Raw genomic sequence first — 16,507 nt, 5'->3', positions numbered from 1 at the left:
CATTTAACTACTGATTTTATCTACTGTTCTGATTTTATCTGTTTTGATTTTATATACTGTTTTGTTTGTTTGTTTGTTTGTTTGTTTGTTTGTTTGTTAATTAGTTAGTTAGTTTATTTGCTTGTTTTAATCAATTTTAAATCATGCTTTTTATTTGTTCTTGTTTCTAATGTCTTTGCCTTGCCTTTCTTCTGACTTCTTGTCTGAATTCATTTCCATCTGCAAAAATCCATATTTGGCCCCCGTGCATAGGGGCAGTGGCGGTTTTTGATATGGGCGACATAAGCCGTTGCCCGGGGCGGTATCATGGTGGGGCGGCATCATGGGCATCGGCAAAAAAAAGTTGCTCGCACCCATGTTGCCCTGACATCATGCCAAAGCATTTTGAGCACTGCATAGGCACCGAACCGTTTTCTTTTGCGGAGAGTAAAGGCACCCTCTGTTTGCGAGGTGCCCCTGCTGCTTGCCACACAGGAAGGAGAGAGCGGGGCGGCATTCTCTGGCTGGAGCGGCATCTAATAACCAGCTCACAAAACTAAACTAAAATAAACCAACAAACTAGGGCTGTCAACGTTAATGCTGTCATCATGTCATCATCAAAGTGAGATCTCGAGGGAGAACAAAGGGAAGCGGCGGCGGCCTAGAGGGAAGCGAGCCGGCGTCAGGAACAGGCTGAGAGCTCGTGCACACCGCACACCTCTGCCTAGCATCCTGCTCGCCAACGTCCAGTCACTGGAGAACAAGCTTGACGACCTCAGGGCCAGGATAAAGTTCCAGAGAGACATTCGGGACTGCAATCTCCTCTGCTTCACCGAGACATGGCTGAACCCAGCGGTGCCGGACCACGCCATCCACCCGGCCGAGTTCTTCTCGGTTCACCGCATGGACAGGACACGGGACTCGGGGAAGTCAAGGGGAGGCGGCGTGTGTTTAATGGTGAACAACAACTGGTGCAACAGTGCGAACGTTGTTCCTCTCACACGCTCCTGCACACCAAATCTGGAACTACTGTCCATCATGTGTCGTCCTTTTTATCTACCTCGGGAATTTACATCGGTCATTGTAAGTGCCGTTTATATTCCACCACAAGCGGACACGGTCACCGCCTTATGCGAGCTGCATGAGGCACTCACACAGCACCAGACACAACACCGGGACGCTGCGCTTATTGTGACGGGGGACTTTAATAGCGCCAACCTCAAACGCGCAGCGCCGAACTTTTATCAACACATCACCTGCCCCACCAGGGGTGAAAGGACACTGGACCACTGCTACACTACGGTCAAGGACGGCTACAAGACACAATCCCGCCCCCCGTTTGGCAAATCTGATCACGCCGCCATCTTCCTCATGCCAAAATACAAACAAAGGCTGAAACAGGAAGTTCCGGTTCAGAGGAAGGTCGCGCGCTGGACGGATCAATCGGTGGCCGCGTTACAGGACGCACTCGATGACGCAGACTGGGGCATGTTCAGAAACAGCTCCGACGATGACGTCAACGTGTTTACGGAAGCGGTTGTGGGATTCATCGGGAAACTAGCGGATGATACCGTGGAGACAAAGACTATCACAACGTTTCCCAACCAGAAGCCGTGGGTGGATAAAACCATCCGCAACGCTCTGAGATCCCGCACCGCTGCCTACAACACGGGACTCATGACGGGGGACATGGACCCGTACAAAGCCGCGTCATATAACGTGCGGAGGGCGGTGAAAGAGGCGAAGCAGCGCTATGGGAGGAAACTAGAGTCACAACTCCAACAGAGTGACTCTAGGAGCCTGTGGCGGGGACTAAGGACAATAACGGACTATAAAGCACCAACAACCGGTATGACGAACGCGGCCGTGACTCTGGCAGACGAGCTGAACACTTTCTATGCTCGCTTCGAGGCTGCAGCTAAGGTCTCCAACAATGCTAGTGTTAGCGGCGCTAACGGCTGCAGACAGGAAGATACTGCCAGCACCGGAAACGTGCTCGTCATCTCCGAGCATGAAGTAAGGAGAGCCTTCAAGAGAGTGAACACCAGGAAAACAGCAGGACCAGACGGCATCCCAGGTCGTATCCTAAGAGACTGCGCATACCAGCTAGCTCCTGTGTTCACTGAGATATTCAACATCTCTTTATCTCAGTCGGTGATCCCCACATGCTTCAAAGAGTCCATCATTGTTCCTGTCCCGAAGAAACCCCACCCTGCTTCTCTCAATGACTATCGCCCTGTAGCCCTCACCTCAGTAGTGATGAAGTGCTTTGAACGCCTGGTCAGAGACTTCATCATTTCTTCACTACCAGACACACTGGACCCACTACAGTTCGCTTACCGTCCAAATCGTTCCACAGACGATGCCATCTCTCATCTCCTCCACACATCACTCACTCACTTGGACACTAGAAGGGGGGATTATGTTAAAATGCTCTTCATAGACTACAGCTCTGCATTTAACACCATAATTCCCTCCACACTCACCACCAAGCTGGAGCATCTGGGACTCAGCTCATCTATGTGTCAGTGGATCTCCAACTTCCTAACTGGCAGACCACAGGCAGTAAGGATGGGCGGACATGTCTCAGCCTCCACCACTCTCAGCACTGGAGCCCCCCAGGGGTGTGTTCTGAGCCCCCTGCTGTACTCTTTGTACACATATGACTGTGTGGCCACTACCAGCTCCACCACCATCATCAAGTTTGCTGACGACACCGTCGTGGTGGGCCTGATCTCTGATAACAACGAGACGGCCTACGTGAAGGAGATTAGGAATCTGGAGAACTGGTGCCAAAGGAACAACCTCCTTCTAAACGTCAGTAAGACAAAGGAGCTGATAGTGGACTTCAGCACTAAGCAGGAGAGGAACTACCAGACCCCCGTCATCAACGAGTGCCCAGTGGAGAGAGTGGACAGCTTCAAATACCTCGGAGTTCACATCACGCAGGACCTGTCATGGTCCTGTCACATCAACACCGTGGTGAAAAAGGCCCGACAGCGTCTCTACCACCTCAGATGCTTGAGAGACTTCCAACTGCCCTCCAAGGTGCTCAGGAACTTTTACTCGTGCACCATAGAGAGCATCCTGGCGGGAAACATCTTAACCTGGTTCGGGAACAGCACCATGCAGGACAGACGAGCTCTACAGAGGGTTGTGCGGTCAGCTGAGCGCACCATCCGCTCCGAGCTCCCTGACCTGCACTCAATCTACAGCAGGCGGTGCTGGACCAAGGCCAGGAAGATCGTGAAGGACCTCAGCCATCCCAACAACAGACTGTTCTCTCTGTTGAGGTCAGGAAAGCGATTCCGCTCCCTGAAGACCAACACAGAGAGACTGAGGAGGAGCTTCTTCCCGCAGGCGATACGGTCTCTCAATCACACCACCACACAGTACTGACCCACACATATGGTTCTTACACACACACTGGACTTTCTGGACTTTGTTTTTGCACAACACTGGTCACTATATTCTTCATTTCCAGTTAATACTTGTACAGCTGCTGTTATTGTGTATATATTTATTTATATTTAGATTTCTTCATACATTCTTATATAGTTCTATATTGTGTATTGTGTATTTTGTTGTACAGTTATTTTATTTTCAACTTTAATTTATATATTTTATCTTATTCTTCCCAGTTAAATTTACCCTTCATTCTAATTTGTGTTGTACAGTTATTTCATTTTTAACCTTAATTTATATTTTATTCCTTCCTAGTTAAATTCACCCTTTTTAATTTTTCATATTTCCTATCTTATTCATAGCCTTTTCCTTTTTTGTTCTCTTTAGGTCACGAGCAGTTGTCCAAGCATTTCACTACATATCGTACTGTGTATGACTGTGTACGTGACAAATAAAATTTGAATTTGAATTTGAATTTGAATGATTAACGCGATTACAATTTTTAACACAATTAAACCATTTGGAGCGCAGAATGACTCAAAATCTCTGAAATGTCTCTGTCAACGCATTTCAGGCAGTTTGTCCAAAGTTTGTCCCTTCTGTGCTGCAGATAGGTTGATTGCGTTAAAAATTGTAATCACATTAACGTGTTAACATTGACAGCCCTACAACAAACACAAACACTGAAGACATTATGATACAGACTTATAATTTGCATTAATGTGTTTTCTAAATTCTATCACACACATATAATTGAAAAGTGAGCACGAAGTCTCACACACAACCTGTCAACAGGGGAGGGGCGGGCTGCTTCCAAATAGACCACATTTCATTCATAATGCTGTAAATGCAAGCCCATTATGTATCAATTATTTTTCCTGGGTTGTGTGAAATCCCAGAAAAAAAGAAACCCTATACAAGGTGTAGGCCTATTAGTCTATTAGTGTATGTTGTGGGGTTGGGTGTTGATACTGGAGTGCAAAATCACTGATGAAAGATGGACAAGAAAAGGTCAAAGCAATCAGGTCCTCAGTTTAGAAAAAAGAGAAAAGAAGAGGAGAAACGGGCAAAAGATGCAGGTAAACAGATGAGTCTTTGAGAGGGAGTGTTCAACCAGGGCACCAAACAGGCTAGGACCGCGCCTGCGTAGGGTAGGAGGTCTCCCTTGCATGGATGGAGCTATAGTTGATTGTGGTGGTTAAGGTGTAACACTTCACCAGCCTAAATAACAAGAACCATAACTGTGTAACTATTTGAAAATGTAATATAGTGAAAGTGGTACAGTAGCTGCAGGCTCACTAGGGGCCTGAGTCAGAGCCTGCTCCAGGCATTATTTGTGTAATATTCCCCCACATGCTTTCTCTGCTAAAAATAATCCAACCTCTAAGAACCCCAAAGAACCATAAATTTCATAACCATCCAGCAGGCTCATAATAAATATTTTCCTATGAAATATTTTGTGGTAGTTGAATTACAGAGCACGTTTTTCCTTGAACTCGTTACAGTCTGGCTCCGAGAAAGCAGAAAAACAAAAACATGAAGGATCGATCATGACCTTTGCACAGTACTTTATATTGCAGCTCACTCATTGTCCTGACAATACAGATCTGACTTATGTTCAAATTTGTCTATAATGCTCAAACCAGGGTTGCCTGAAATTTATAATGACAATTCAGGTAATTTAGTCAAAATTAATAGATTTAAGTTTCACAAGTGTGTAAAACTCACTACAACCCTGTTTGTGAGTGGTTGTGCATGGGAACATTGAATATGAAACAAAGTATTGGCTGGTGTGGCAAAAGGATATATAGAACTTTCCCATTTACTCTGTGGCTGTCATGGTTGCATTGTGTGTTAGTTTGGCTTGTTTCAACAACTGAATGCAGAGATTTAAAGTACTTAGAATCTATACTTCGGACAGAAACGAAGTACTGTACCTGTTAAGCAGGTTACACATTTTTGGAAAGTGGGTTCTGCTCCTTCACAGAGAGGTTTCCCTTGATAACATACAGGACACAGCATGCACGTTAAATAACACACACACAAAGTTGTGTTTTCATATCTTGTTGGGGACATCTAATTCACATAATGCTTTCCTTACCCACCTACCTTAACCCTAACCATCAACAATGAATGCCTAACCCTAACCTAACTGTAGCCCTGACACTAAAACCACATAGTCCCCACAGGAATAAAAACATGGTACACACACACACACACACTCATCCATGAGTGTGTTTTAACCACAAACACACTCAGGTCATTTAGTTCAAAGAAGCTTTGAGTCACATTTGTTTGTTGACTCAGGTCCCATTGTGTCTATTGTTACATTCGTGTCAGGAAAAAAGTTGACTCCTGCTTTTTCTCCTCACTACAAGCTGAGAAGTCTTGTGCAAGTCCTGTTTATATCAAGGTTAGCCGCTATTGCCACATAGGTTTTGTCACTAAGTTCAGTAAAATTCCAGGAGGCTCAGTCATGTATGAAAAATGAGTGCCAATTGCAACTTGATTCAATGGATTTGGAATTGTGTAGACATGACCGATTTAGAGTATAAACCATTTCTTAATGTCCTATCTTATACCTGGAAATGTCTGTGTAAGGCATCAGACCAATGGCTCGATGCAGTTTTTGCTGTGGGTCACATTCACTGAGCTAGAAAGATGGGAACTGTAGATTTTGTTCTGAGCTGATATTAATTCTGCAGTGCGATCTCTGCATTATAAAGTGGTGCTTTTAATTACAAAGAAAAGGTGAACTACTAACTGGGAATTGCGTAATTGGAAACCCATCTGCAGAAGAAGCTTATAACAGATATCGACTTGCACTTGGGGACTTCAGTGTGTCACAGAGTGATAAAAGAGCAGGAGAGGTGAAGAATAGGCCAACATTTAAAAGACAAGACAGAGTTGACACAATTTGAAAGGGATTTGGCTTCTAGCTAAGAGTCTTTTCTTTTCTTTTCTTTTTTTTACTATTATGTGGTTACATATTTACATTGTTCATTTGAAGTCTATAATTTTTCTATAAACATACTGCAGCAGTAATAAATACTCCAACAGTAGCACATTGATTCCTAAGTGGTTTTTGAAGAAAGAAATAATCTAGGAAAATAAATTCATGTTAACATTGTATCTGTTTTGTTTATTTATAAGTGAGCAGCAGAGCACATGATGTACTGAACATAAAACGCATATTATTAGCTAAACAGGTCCAGATTTGTGCCCAGCAGTGTTGGGACTAACGCGTTATTAAGTAACGCGTTACAGTGACTATGTTATTATTGTGGTAACAAGCACGGTAACTAGTTATTATGCCAAAACCAGGAACGCGTTACTCGTTACTGGGATTTAGATAGGCTCGTTACTCGTTACTTCGTGTGGTGGCTATCGCGGAGCTTCCACAGATTCAATAACATTAGCAAGTGGTGGAGGCCAGCAGGTGGATGAAGGAAAAGGGAGGCAAGAGGAGAGACCCGAAGCAGCCACTGGTCCGAGAGTGTCAGGTGAACTGAACTCCAGGTAAGAAGTTATGACCTGCAGTGTATCTGAGTCACATATAAATCAAGTTTAGGGCGAGTTTATTTTCGTTATGCTGACTTTTTCGTACTGTGTGCTAGCTAGCATGACGGAGTTTCTATACAGCTGGGTGGTGCTATGTTACTGATGTTGAACTTTATTTTGTTCGTAGGTTAATTATTAGAGTTGCCAACCGTCCCGTAAAAAACAGAATCGTCTGGTATTCAGAGAAAATATTACGGGTTTCGTATTGAGGTGAAAAGGAACATTTTGTCCCGGACTTCAGCTACAATGAAAAAGACACAAAGCTGCCTCTTCTCCTCTCATTCTCTCCCCTCCCTCCCTCTCCTGTTTCTACTTCAGTCATGAAACTGATCAATGATCAGCTGATCGTCTCTCTTGTTTGTTTATCGCCCACTTTGCTCCAGAAAGAGGAAACCAGCGGATGTCGCGCTAAACAACAGCAGCACGTTTAAGCTTGATCAGCTGTTGTTAGAATTTATTTAATATTAATTTCTAGTATCAGCTGATGTTGGCTGGAGCCACAGCTGTAAAGCTGCTGGTCATGATGTCGGTTTGGTTATCTGGTGAGAGGGAAACATGAAGATGAAACCAGGAGATGTCCTTACTGAACCATCAGAGCTGAGCAGGTGATGGAGAAACAGGTTTACCTTTTAGGTGACATGGATGAGTTGAAGGGAAGTTATGAACTGTTTCTGAGAGACAAATAACACCAGGATCCTTTTCTAAGTAGCTGACAGCTGGTAACTGTGCAGGGGCGGGTCTAGCAAAGTGTTGCCAGGGGTCCATGTAGGGCATTAACAGGGAGAGGGGGGCACAAAGACATACTTTTCTTTCTTATTCTCATTTAAAATGTCTCACTTTTAAAAAATAATTATCTGAATCTTAGAACAAACAATTGATAGATTGATGCATATATACCATCAGAACAGTGTACATCACTGTCACAGGCTTTATGATTTTTCCTATAATGGTGGGCCGGTCTCTAGTCAAAACGCCTGGGACGATTTTCTGTCCCAGTCCAGCCCTGTATGCAGCTCATCTGCAGTCTGGTGTTACCTACATCTTCCTATTCAGAAGGCAGAATTTCCGAGTTCTGAGTACCATCGAAAGCACCACGACTGCAGTTTTTGTGTTGGATGTAAAAAGCTAGGATAGAATCATGGCAGCGGTCAACGACGGTCCAGGCGTGGGATTTCTCTCGTGGAAGTGTGCACATTATTTTTTTTCTTTCTATTGGTAGGTGGCACAGTGCACTTGTGGCAAGTAGGCAAGCTAGAAGCCTGGCAGTCTGGCTGGGTATCCAGTAGGGCTGGGCTATATCATACCGTTTACGGTAATACCGGTATAATTTTGGGCAACAATAGGAAAATGACATATCGCGATAGAATATGGGTAAAATGCGCATGCGCAGTGCCTTTGTTTACATACGCACATGGCGGCGACGCAGAATGAGAAGAGCGAAAGTGGATCGATGAATGAAACGGATGAACCAGAACTGGTTTGTAAAAATGCTGCAACTTCACTGGTGTGGAACTGGTTTAGCTTTCGTCCGTCAGATACACAACAAAGCACTATTTTTGGTAGCGCATGCTAGCGGGCCGTCGTTATTACTGTGTTGTTTGGAAAATACGGGGCACTTAAAATCAATCCTTTGATTTCTCTGAAAGTCGACAGAGCCCCTTATAATCCCGTGTGCCTTATGTATGAACTCTGGTTGTGTTTACTGACCTCGAAACGATTTTATGTGCACGGCGCTCGAAAATCTGTCAGATGTTTCAGTACGACTTTGCTAAGCTACGAAGCCGCACCGCTTGATAGATTGTCGGAGCATTACGGCTATTGTAGGCGGAGCCTCGCAGAGTGATACGTACTGTGCTTCAACATAATATTACCGTATTGTGTGTGTATAACCTCTTTTTAAGTTCTGTGGATATTATACATGGTTATGCTGAGGATATGTCGGCCAGTTTCCACTGAAATGCCTTTTGGTTAAACTGTCAGCAAGGAATTAGCACTGTTACATTTTTATATAACTTTTATGCACATAAAAAACAGCTGCTTGTTTAAGTGAAAATACATTGATGGGTTTTTTTCACTAATAAAGTTGTGGAGTTGTAAAGTATTTTGTCTAGTGTCAATTATATCGTTATCGCAAATTTTCAAATGTATATCGTGATAAATATTTTTGGTCATATCGCCCTGCTCTAGTATCCAGTTACGGAAGCAACACATTAACAAGAGAATTCTGAGTAAAACCAAAGTTACTTTCCCTAGTAACTAGTTACTCTGAAAGTAACGAGTAACTTGAAGTAACTGAGTTACTTTTGATAGAAGTAACTAGTAATGTAACTAAGTTACTACTTTAAAGTAACTTACCCAACACTGGTGCCCAGTGAGTACACAGCAGCACTAATGGACCAGCATCCAGTCCCTTTGAGTGCAGATAATATAAATTGTATGACAATCTTCAAATTACATAACAGTGTGTGTGAACAGTGTTAGTGTCATCAAAAACATTTTGCAAAGATTTAATTAGCTTTGGTGAAATTATGAGTGGGCATTGGTGCTGTAGCTGCAGTCTCAGCTATATAACTTGAAATTTCTTTAAAGAAAATATGTTCACAATGTTTTTTTCTTCTGTTTTTCAGCTCCTGAAAAGCAAGTCCACAGTAAAAACTCTGTGACATAACTGTCTCTGGGGCCCGAGCAGATATTTTTTGGGGCCCCTCTCTGCCACATTGTACAGGAGCAATCACACCATCTTACATTCTCTCTCTCATTCTCTGTCTCACTTACATTCACACTGTAAGAGCATAAATAAGATATAGCAGTTGTCATCATTCATGCTTTTTATCAGCACCTCAGTCAGAGGTTGCGTGAACGGACACCTTTAGTTACTCTTATGCTCTTAAACTCACACAGTCTTCTTCAAATAGGCTACCACACGCCTAAAACAGGTTGAGTCTTGCTAACAAACTGATTTCTAGAATTCCTCATTCAACAGTCATTTCCAATTTACCAACTTGTCGACATATCGCATGCATGTAATAAAATACGAGTGCATATTTTCAACATGAACGGTGCAACGTTTTAGTCCTTTACAAAAACACAAAGTTTGCTACTGCTTGCCAATCAGAACTTTGTAACTTTGGGCCTTGCAACACTGCTCAGATCCGTACACCTGGTGGTATCTTCATCCTGCTCTCTTGTCTCTTTACATTTTTGAGAACCACTTTTTTGCTTTGGTTTGCTAAAAATCATTTTTAATGTCACCGCACCAACAACGTAGGCTGTGAGACACTTGCTGGAAATGAAATTGCTGCATAGTTGATGTCAACAGGTTCATGTGTATTTTGCAAGAATGGCAAGTACTGTATTTCCATGGCGTACCCAGTTCTAGACAACTTTTTAGAAACATTACCTATTTCAATCAAATTATTTAGATAATCTATTAAAGTAAAAATGAATAAAGGAATATTTGCAGGGCTAAAACTGATTTCATAAGAAAAATATATGCTGCTTAAACAAAGTTGGGCTTTTGGTTCAGAAGATAGAACCTAGCCCTAAAGATATTAATGTCCATTTTAAGGTATGGATATATGCATACTCTCTAATGTAGAAGGACTCTTGTTTCTTCTGGCTCCTGTGCCATTTTGGATGTTATGCCTTTGATCCATTTCACTCTCACTAGTTAATCAAAGACCAGTTAATCTGAAAAAATGGACAAAATGGCTCCACAGACGTTTTACTCGAAAGCCAGAGGTGGGGCATCATTTAAAACTTATATTTTCTCAAACATACAATCACCCAGAAAAGTTGTCAGAATCACACAGACAAAAAGTACATGCATATACTTATTTTTCACAAGTTACGCATCACAATTCACTCATTACATCTCTAGTCCAGCTTTGATCACACTTTACTCACGTTTCACTCATAAGTGGATGCACTGTGGGAAAAGTGCACAAAGTTCATATGGTGACAAGTGAAAACTTACAAGACTTTGTTCATACTGCAGCACCCGATGATCTGACCGGTCTCCTGCCATGGTTCTGCTCGAGATTTACAGGTCGCAAGTTAGAGAAAAGCTCAACAATGCTTTCGAATGAAACAATGCTGTGTTCTCAATAATTAAAGCATTAAGCTAACTTTACTTGTAAAGGAGATCACCAAGCAAACTTAAAGAGTGTGCGCTTGTTACAGTTTGATCCTTCTTTTTATAGCCTGAAGTTAGCCTCAAGATATAAAGACTGAGGCGGAGCTTTTTGGTTCGGTAGCTCAGGTGGGTGTGTCAGGCAAGCCATATGAATGGCTTACTTGTCATGGCTTTTTACTCACATTTCTTTTACATTTATCTTTAATTCTTCATTGTATTCACTTAAAAAAAATGTTATTTTGATATCTAGATTAATGTTTTTGTTCTACATACAATCACAAATTCATCCAAGGTCAAACAATATGAAAACATTTCATATTTAACCCTTCTGAGCTCTTTAATGACTTTTTTCTTTTACAGTTGTACGTGACGTATCTTCTTTGTCTTCTAGAATTATGCAACCAATATTTCTGTTGTTCTAGCTTATGTAAGAAATGGGAACAATATATGGGGAACTACAAGATGTCTACCACCAATGTTTTTTTGTTTGGTTTTTTTTTTTTGCTTGTTTTTTAAAATGTTTCTCAATCAAAAGTCACAAAAATGAATATGAAGTGGTATGAGTCTACATACTGTGGCTCAGTTGAAAAAGAACAAATATAGTCTATACTCGAGTGCCACTGTCTCTACATAGATTGTTTTATTGTGAGCACATAATGAACAAATGACTGATAAATGATCAGCCTCAGGTCAATCAGGTCCCACACTTGCAGACCCACTAACAGCTGCTGCTCCATTCACACTGTTAACAAATACTACCCCCCTCACCCACCTTGCTCACCTATCTGACCCATGGTCTGAGTAACCATCATCACTGAGGCCACTCACACACAGACTCAGACCAAGTCCTTTTGCACTGCTTCCAAGGACTTTCTAACCTGTTCTTCTAATGTGTGCCCTTGTCTTGTTTTGTTTATATTCCTCCTGTCTGTATATATCTATTTTGTTTATATTTATATATATATATCTCCTGTTTGATATTTATTCCTGCTATCTTACTATTTATATTTTATAGCTGCACAGTTGGTGTGGAGCACGCACAATAAGCAGGCATTCTATTTTATTCTATTCTATTTTTCCTCTTTTATTATTTTGTTCATTCACTCAGTAAAAAAAGTCAGTTGAAATGTAACCAGGTTAAAAACATGTTTCTCTTGGTGGCTTTAGGACATTCTTAACTCTATCCTAAAACAAATAAAAATTAAATAAATACATAAAATAAAATACATAAACAGAAGCTGAAATAGTGTGGTGACTCAAAAAGTAGACAATTAAATAAAACTAAAATAAACTAAAACAAAAATAAAATTACAAAAAAAATGGGGGGAAGTTGTGCTTCTTCCCTTAAGGCAAACACAGTTCAGGTTTGAGGAGACAGATGATTGGAAATGTAAACAGTGGGGAAAATAAAGGATAAAGCAGCAAAAGTGAGAGCAAGTTAGATAAATATGGATGAGCACATGTAATTAGAAAAAGCTGAAAAACATGAGCAAGCTAAAATAGAGAGAAAAATCTATGTGAGGCTGCAAGATGATTACTCAAGCCCCCCCAGGCCTAAGTCTACATCTTGCCCCATACTGTTGCAGAGAACCGCCATCAGCAACCCTCTTAAAAACAGAGGAACAAACACCTGTCATGGAGCCGACCATGACAGCGCATACGTTTAAGTGAATACTGAGATCCGAATGCAGACACGGTAGGAGATGGAACTAAGATTAAACAAAAGGCGAGCCGTTTATTTGGCTTGACAAAATGTGAACACAAAAACAAACCAAGAGCGAACTGGGCAAAACCTAACTTGACACCTAAACTGGGAGATAACTAAATACTAGGGGTGCAACGATACACAAAATTCACGGTTCAGTTTGATACTTTGGTTGGTTGGATTGATATTTTTTCGATACAAAAAAATGTTCATGCCTTTTTAATTTGTCATTTATTAAAATTATAAATATATATGTTAACTCAAAAGTACAGTTTTTAAATTTAATGTTGCTGAAACAACAAAGTCATAAAAAATAAATCTATCTGATGGAGAAATCCCTCATCTTTGGAAAAGAGAGTTTATTACAGAGAAATGGCTCTTTCAAAATAAAAGCTCTACTATACGCTTCTTCTGGGCTATATTCTCAGCAGCATATTAAACATATCAGGTCCCCATAAGGAGAATCCTGTGCTAACGGCTGTCTAAATCACTCGGGTAAAGTTTGTAGCATGCCTGCTTGTTGTTTTTGTCTGCTTCCACTTGTCTTTGCACTAGGATGCTGTCGGAGTAAATGTGCAGTCATATTCATTGTGTTCCCACTAGTGCTGTCAGCACTAATCTCATAAAATGACATTAACGCCATAACACGGCAAATCTCCGTTAACGAGCTACCGCGGATCGCCCAGTGCGTGAGGCTGGACGGCGTCAACACGTTAACAAGCTAACTGCGCTGACGCAGTAGTTCCCACCAATTGAGCATTGCGTGGCACATCCGACATACTGTTTTACTTTTGTTCATGACGCGCTTACCATCAGGGTCATACGTCACATGAAAACCAAAATAGTTCCAAACGCCAGATCTGAATGAGGGTGGGGGAGGTTCAGTTTGGGGTAGCGTTGAGAAAGTTGCCATGTTGCAACGAGCTTAGCTTCTGTCTTGCTAGCTTGTGCTGCGCTCAGTGGATCTGCACTCGACAGTGCAGCCTAGGCGGAGTAGTCGAGCGCATGTATCGGTATTGAACCGTTTGATACAGTGCTTTCGGTTCGGTACGCATATGTATCGAACAATACAAAATTTTTAAATTTATTTTATCAACTTTTCTTCTGACGATGCTGTCTGTGTTGAGTGCTCAGTGGATCTGTTTTGTTGCACCCCTACTAAATAAATATGAAAACTGCAACAAAAGACATGGACATGGAACTGAACAGGAACATGAACATGAACCTGAACCTGATTAGTAAGAACTCTGAGACCAGCTGACTGGAATGACATCATGACACCATAGGGAAAAGTAACACCAAGCACGATGAACATAGAAACATAACTTTCAAAGTAAAATAGGAACAATGGAATACAGGCATGACATGAGCTTGACAACACAGGACACGCAGACATGACACGTGACAGGTTAGAGGAGACTTAACCACGGTGGTGATGAAATAAAGGGATCTTATAAACAAAGAACTATAACTGAACAACGGAGCTTAAGATGACTAAAGGAACTTAAACATAAACAATGAATATCTAAATACAGGGAAACTCAAAACACTGGGTCACATGACCCAGGACCGTGACAACACCTATTTCCCCATTGCATCTATTTCTTCCACAACAATCTCTACTCCTAGCAGTAAGTTGTCTGCTGTCGATATAGCCACCATCCCACATCCCGCAATACAGACCACTTTGCCAAGACAACTATTTCATTTCTACCGGGCGTAGAGGCAGGCCTGGTCAAACCAAGGACAGGGCTGGAAGCTGCTACAACTGCGGCAGACGTGGACACGGGGCAGGGGACTGCGCAGAAAGGAAAAAGGGCATGAGGGATGATGACCATCTGAAGTGTTGTATGTGCAAAATGTACGTGACAACAAAAACAGTGTATATAGACCCACACAACGTCCTGAAGGATTCATTACCGAGTATTTCTCTGTAAATATCTGATTAGGCATGTAGGCAGTGTAGGAAGGAGCGCTACCGCAGGCCATTCTTACCAGCAGCTGTCAGACTCTGTAACACATGGTTATCTCACTCATCACTCACTCACTCAGCTTGTTTGTTCACTGTACATTTCACCAGAATCATTCACTCCACCCCCCACACACACTTATGTGCACAACTCTGTACTATTTTTATACATATTTCTGTACATTGTTATATGCATATATGAATTTCAGTTGCTTATGTAAATAGGACCACCTTGTTTCTTCCTTCTACATTTTATATTCCACTTGCTACAAGAGCTGTGTAACACCCACATTTCTCATTCGTGGGATAATAAAGGTTTATTCTATTCTATTCTATTCTATTCTATCAGTAATGGGCAAAGCAGGGCTTTGTGAAACACGTAAACATTCAATGCTTTTGTGTAAAATTCTAATTCTGTTTTGGTCATCTTATTCACAATAAATCAATTTATATTCTTTGTGGTGGTGAATTATGTAACGGTTTTAACTGTTGAACACGAGGAAAGAAAACTAGAAAGCAGACCGCGTCAGAGCTGAAAACTACACTATAAGTTTACAGCACAGTATTGGCCTGCCTCTCTCTGCTCAGATGAGTCAGTGGAGCTCATTCTGTGTTTTATCCTCACTTTCTCTCATCTATATGACAGCAATCATTCAAATAAGATATTTGTGCATTGTTTATATAATAATTAAATAAAAACATAAATAATATACAATATTCATTTTTTACACTTGGAATTATGGCGATTAAGTTATTATTGTTAAAATGTGTGTAATGAATAGAAGCACAGGTATCAAACATTCATTCAGTAATTAAAGGGCCCAGCACAAATGACTCTGCTTGTATATTATATAATTCCCTGCTCTCCCCTGCAGGCGGTCTGTCCTCCAAGTTCAGGTCCTCTAACAGAGGCCTGGGAGCTTAAGTCCTGTGTAGTATCTTAGCTGTTCCTAGGATTGCTCTTGTGGACAGAGATCTCCAATGTTGGATCTGCTGGAGCCACTCGCCCAGCTTGGGTGTCACTGCACCAAGTGCTCCGATTACCACTGGGACCACTGTTAACTTCACCCTCCACATGTTCTTGAGCTTTGCTCTGAGCCCTTGGTATTTCTCCAGCTTCTCGTGTTCCTTCTTCCTGATGTTGCTGTCATTTGGAACCGCTACATCGATCACTACGGCCGTCTTCTTCTGTTTGTCTACCACCACTATGTCCGGTTGGTTAGCCACCACCATTTTGTCCGTCTGTATCTGGAAGTCCCACAGGATGCAATGTTGCCTTCTGGTAGTTTGATCCCCTCAGTTCTGACTACCTTCTCTCTGTTTGTTATTATCCGACTACATTTCTATTCAATTCAATTCAATTCAATTTCATTTATATAGCGCCAAATCACAACAAAAGTCGCCTCAAGGCGCTTCATAGATATAGCTCCATGTCATTGCTGTATATCCTGGTGTTTTGGATCAGTGAATCGATGTCTCATTCACTTCTGGCATACAACTTGATGCCATCCATGTACAGGGGGTGGCTGACAATTGCTCCATTCAGTAGTCAGTATCTGTAGCCAGTCTTGTCAATGATCTCACTGAGGGGGTTCAGGCCTATGCGGTGTGGGGCATTGAGTCACAGGCCTTCTTGTTGGTCACCCTAGTCTTGCAGTCTCAGGGGACTGCTTTGTCTACCAGGAGCTGGTGTTTTGTGTCTCTGGTGATCTTGCCAATGCCTTTCTGTGCCCCGCTTATGTATTGAGTCATG

General features: G+C 41.9%; 1 protein-coding gene across 1 annotated transcript in view; it reads right to left on the bottom strand.

Annotated features, from left to right (window-relative positions):
• The window catches only part of LOC101483227 (chloride channel protein 2), a 70,695-nt gene extending 59,574 nt beyond the window's left edge, over positions 1-11,121 (bottom strand). The window contains exon 1 of the mRNA XM_076892065.1: positions 10,922-11,121. Coding sequence (XP_076748180.1) covers positions 10,922-10,972 — 51 coding nt within the window. The 5' untranslated portion in view covers positions 10,973-11,121. The remainder of the gene's footprint in view (positions 1-10,921) is intronic.
• Between the last annotated feature and the right edge of the window lie 5,386 nt (positions 11,122-16,507).

This window comes from Maylandia zebra, linkage group LG14, assembly GCF_041146795.1.
Source record: "Maylandia zebra isolate NMK-2024a linkage group LG14, Mzebra_GT3a, whole genome shotgun sequence".
Lineage (NCBI taxonomy): Eukaryota > Metazoa > Chordata > Actinopteri > Cichliformes > Cichlidae > Maylandia > Maylandia zebra.
Note: the sequence above shows the minus strand (reverse complement) of the source record. Positions and strands in the feature narration are given on the sequence as shown.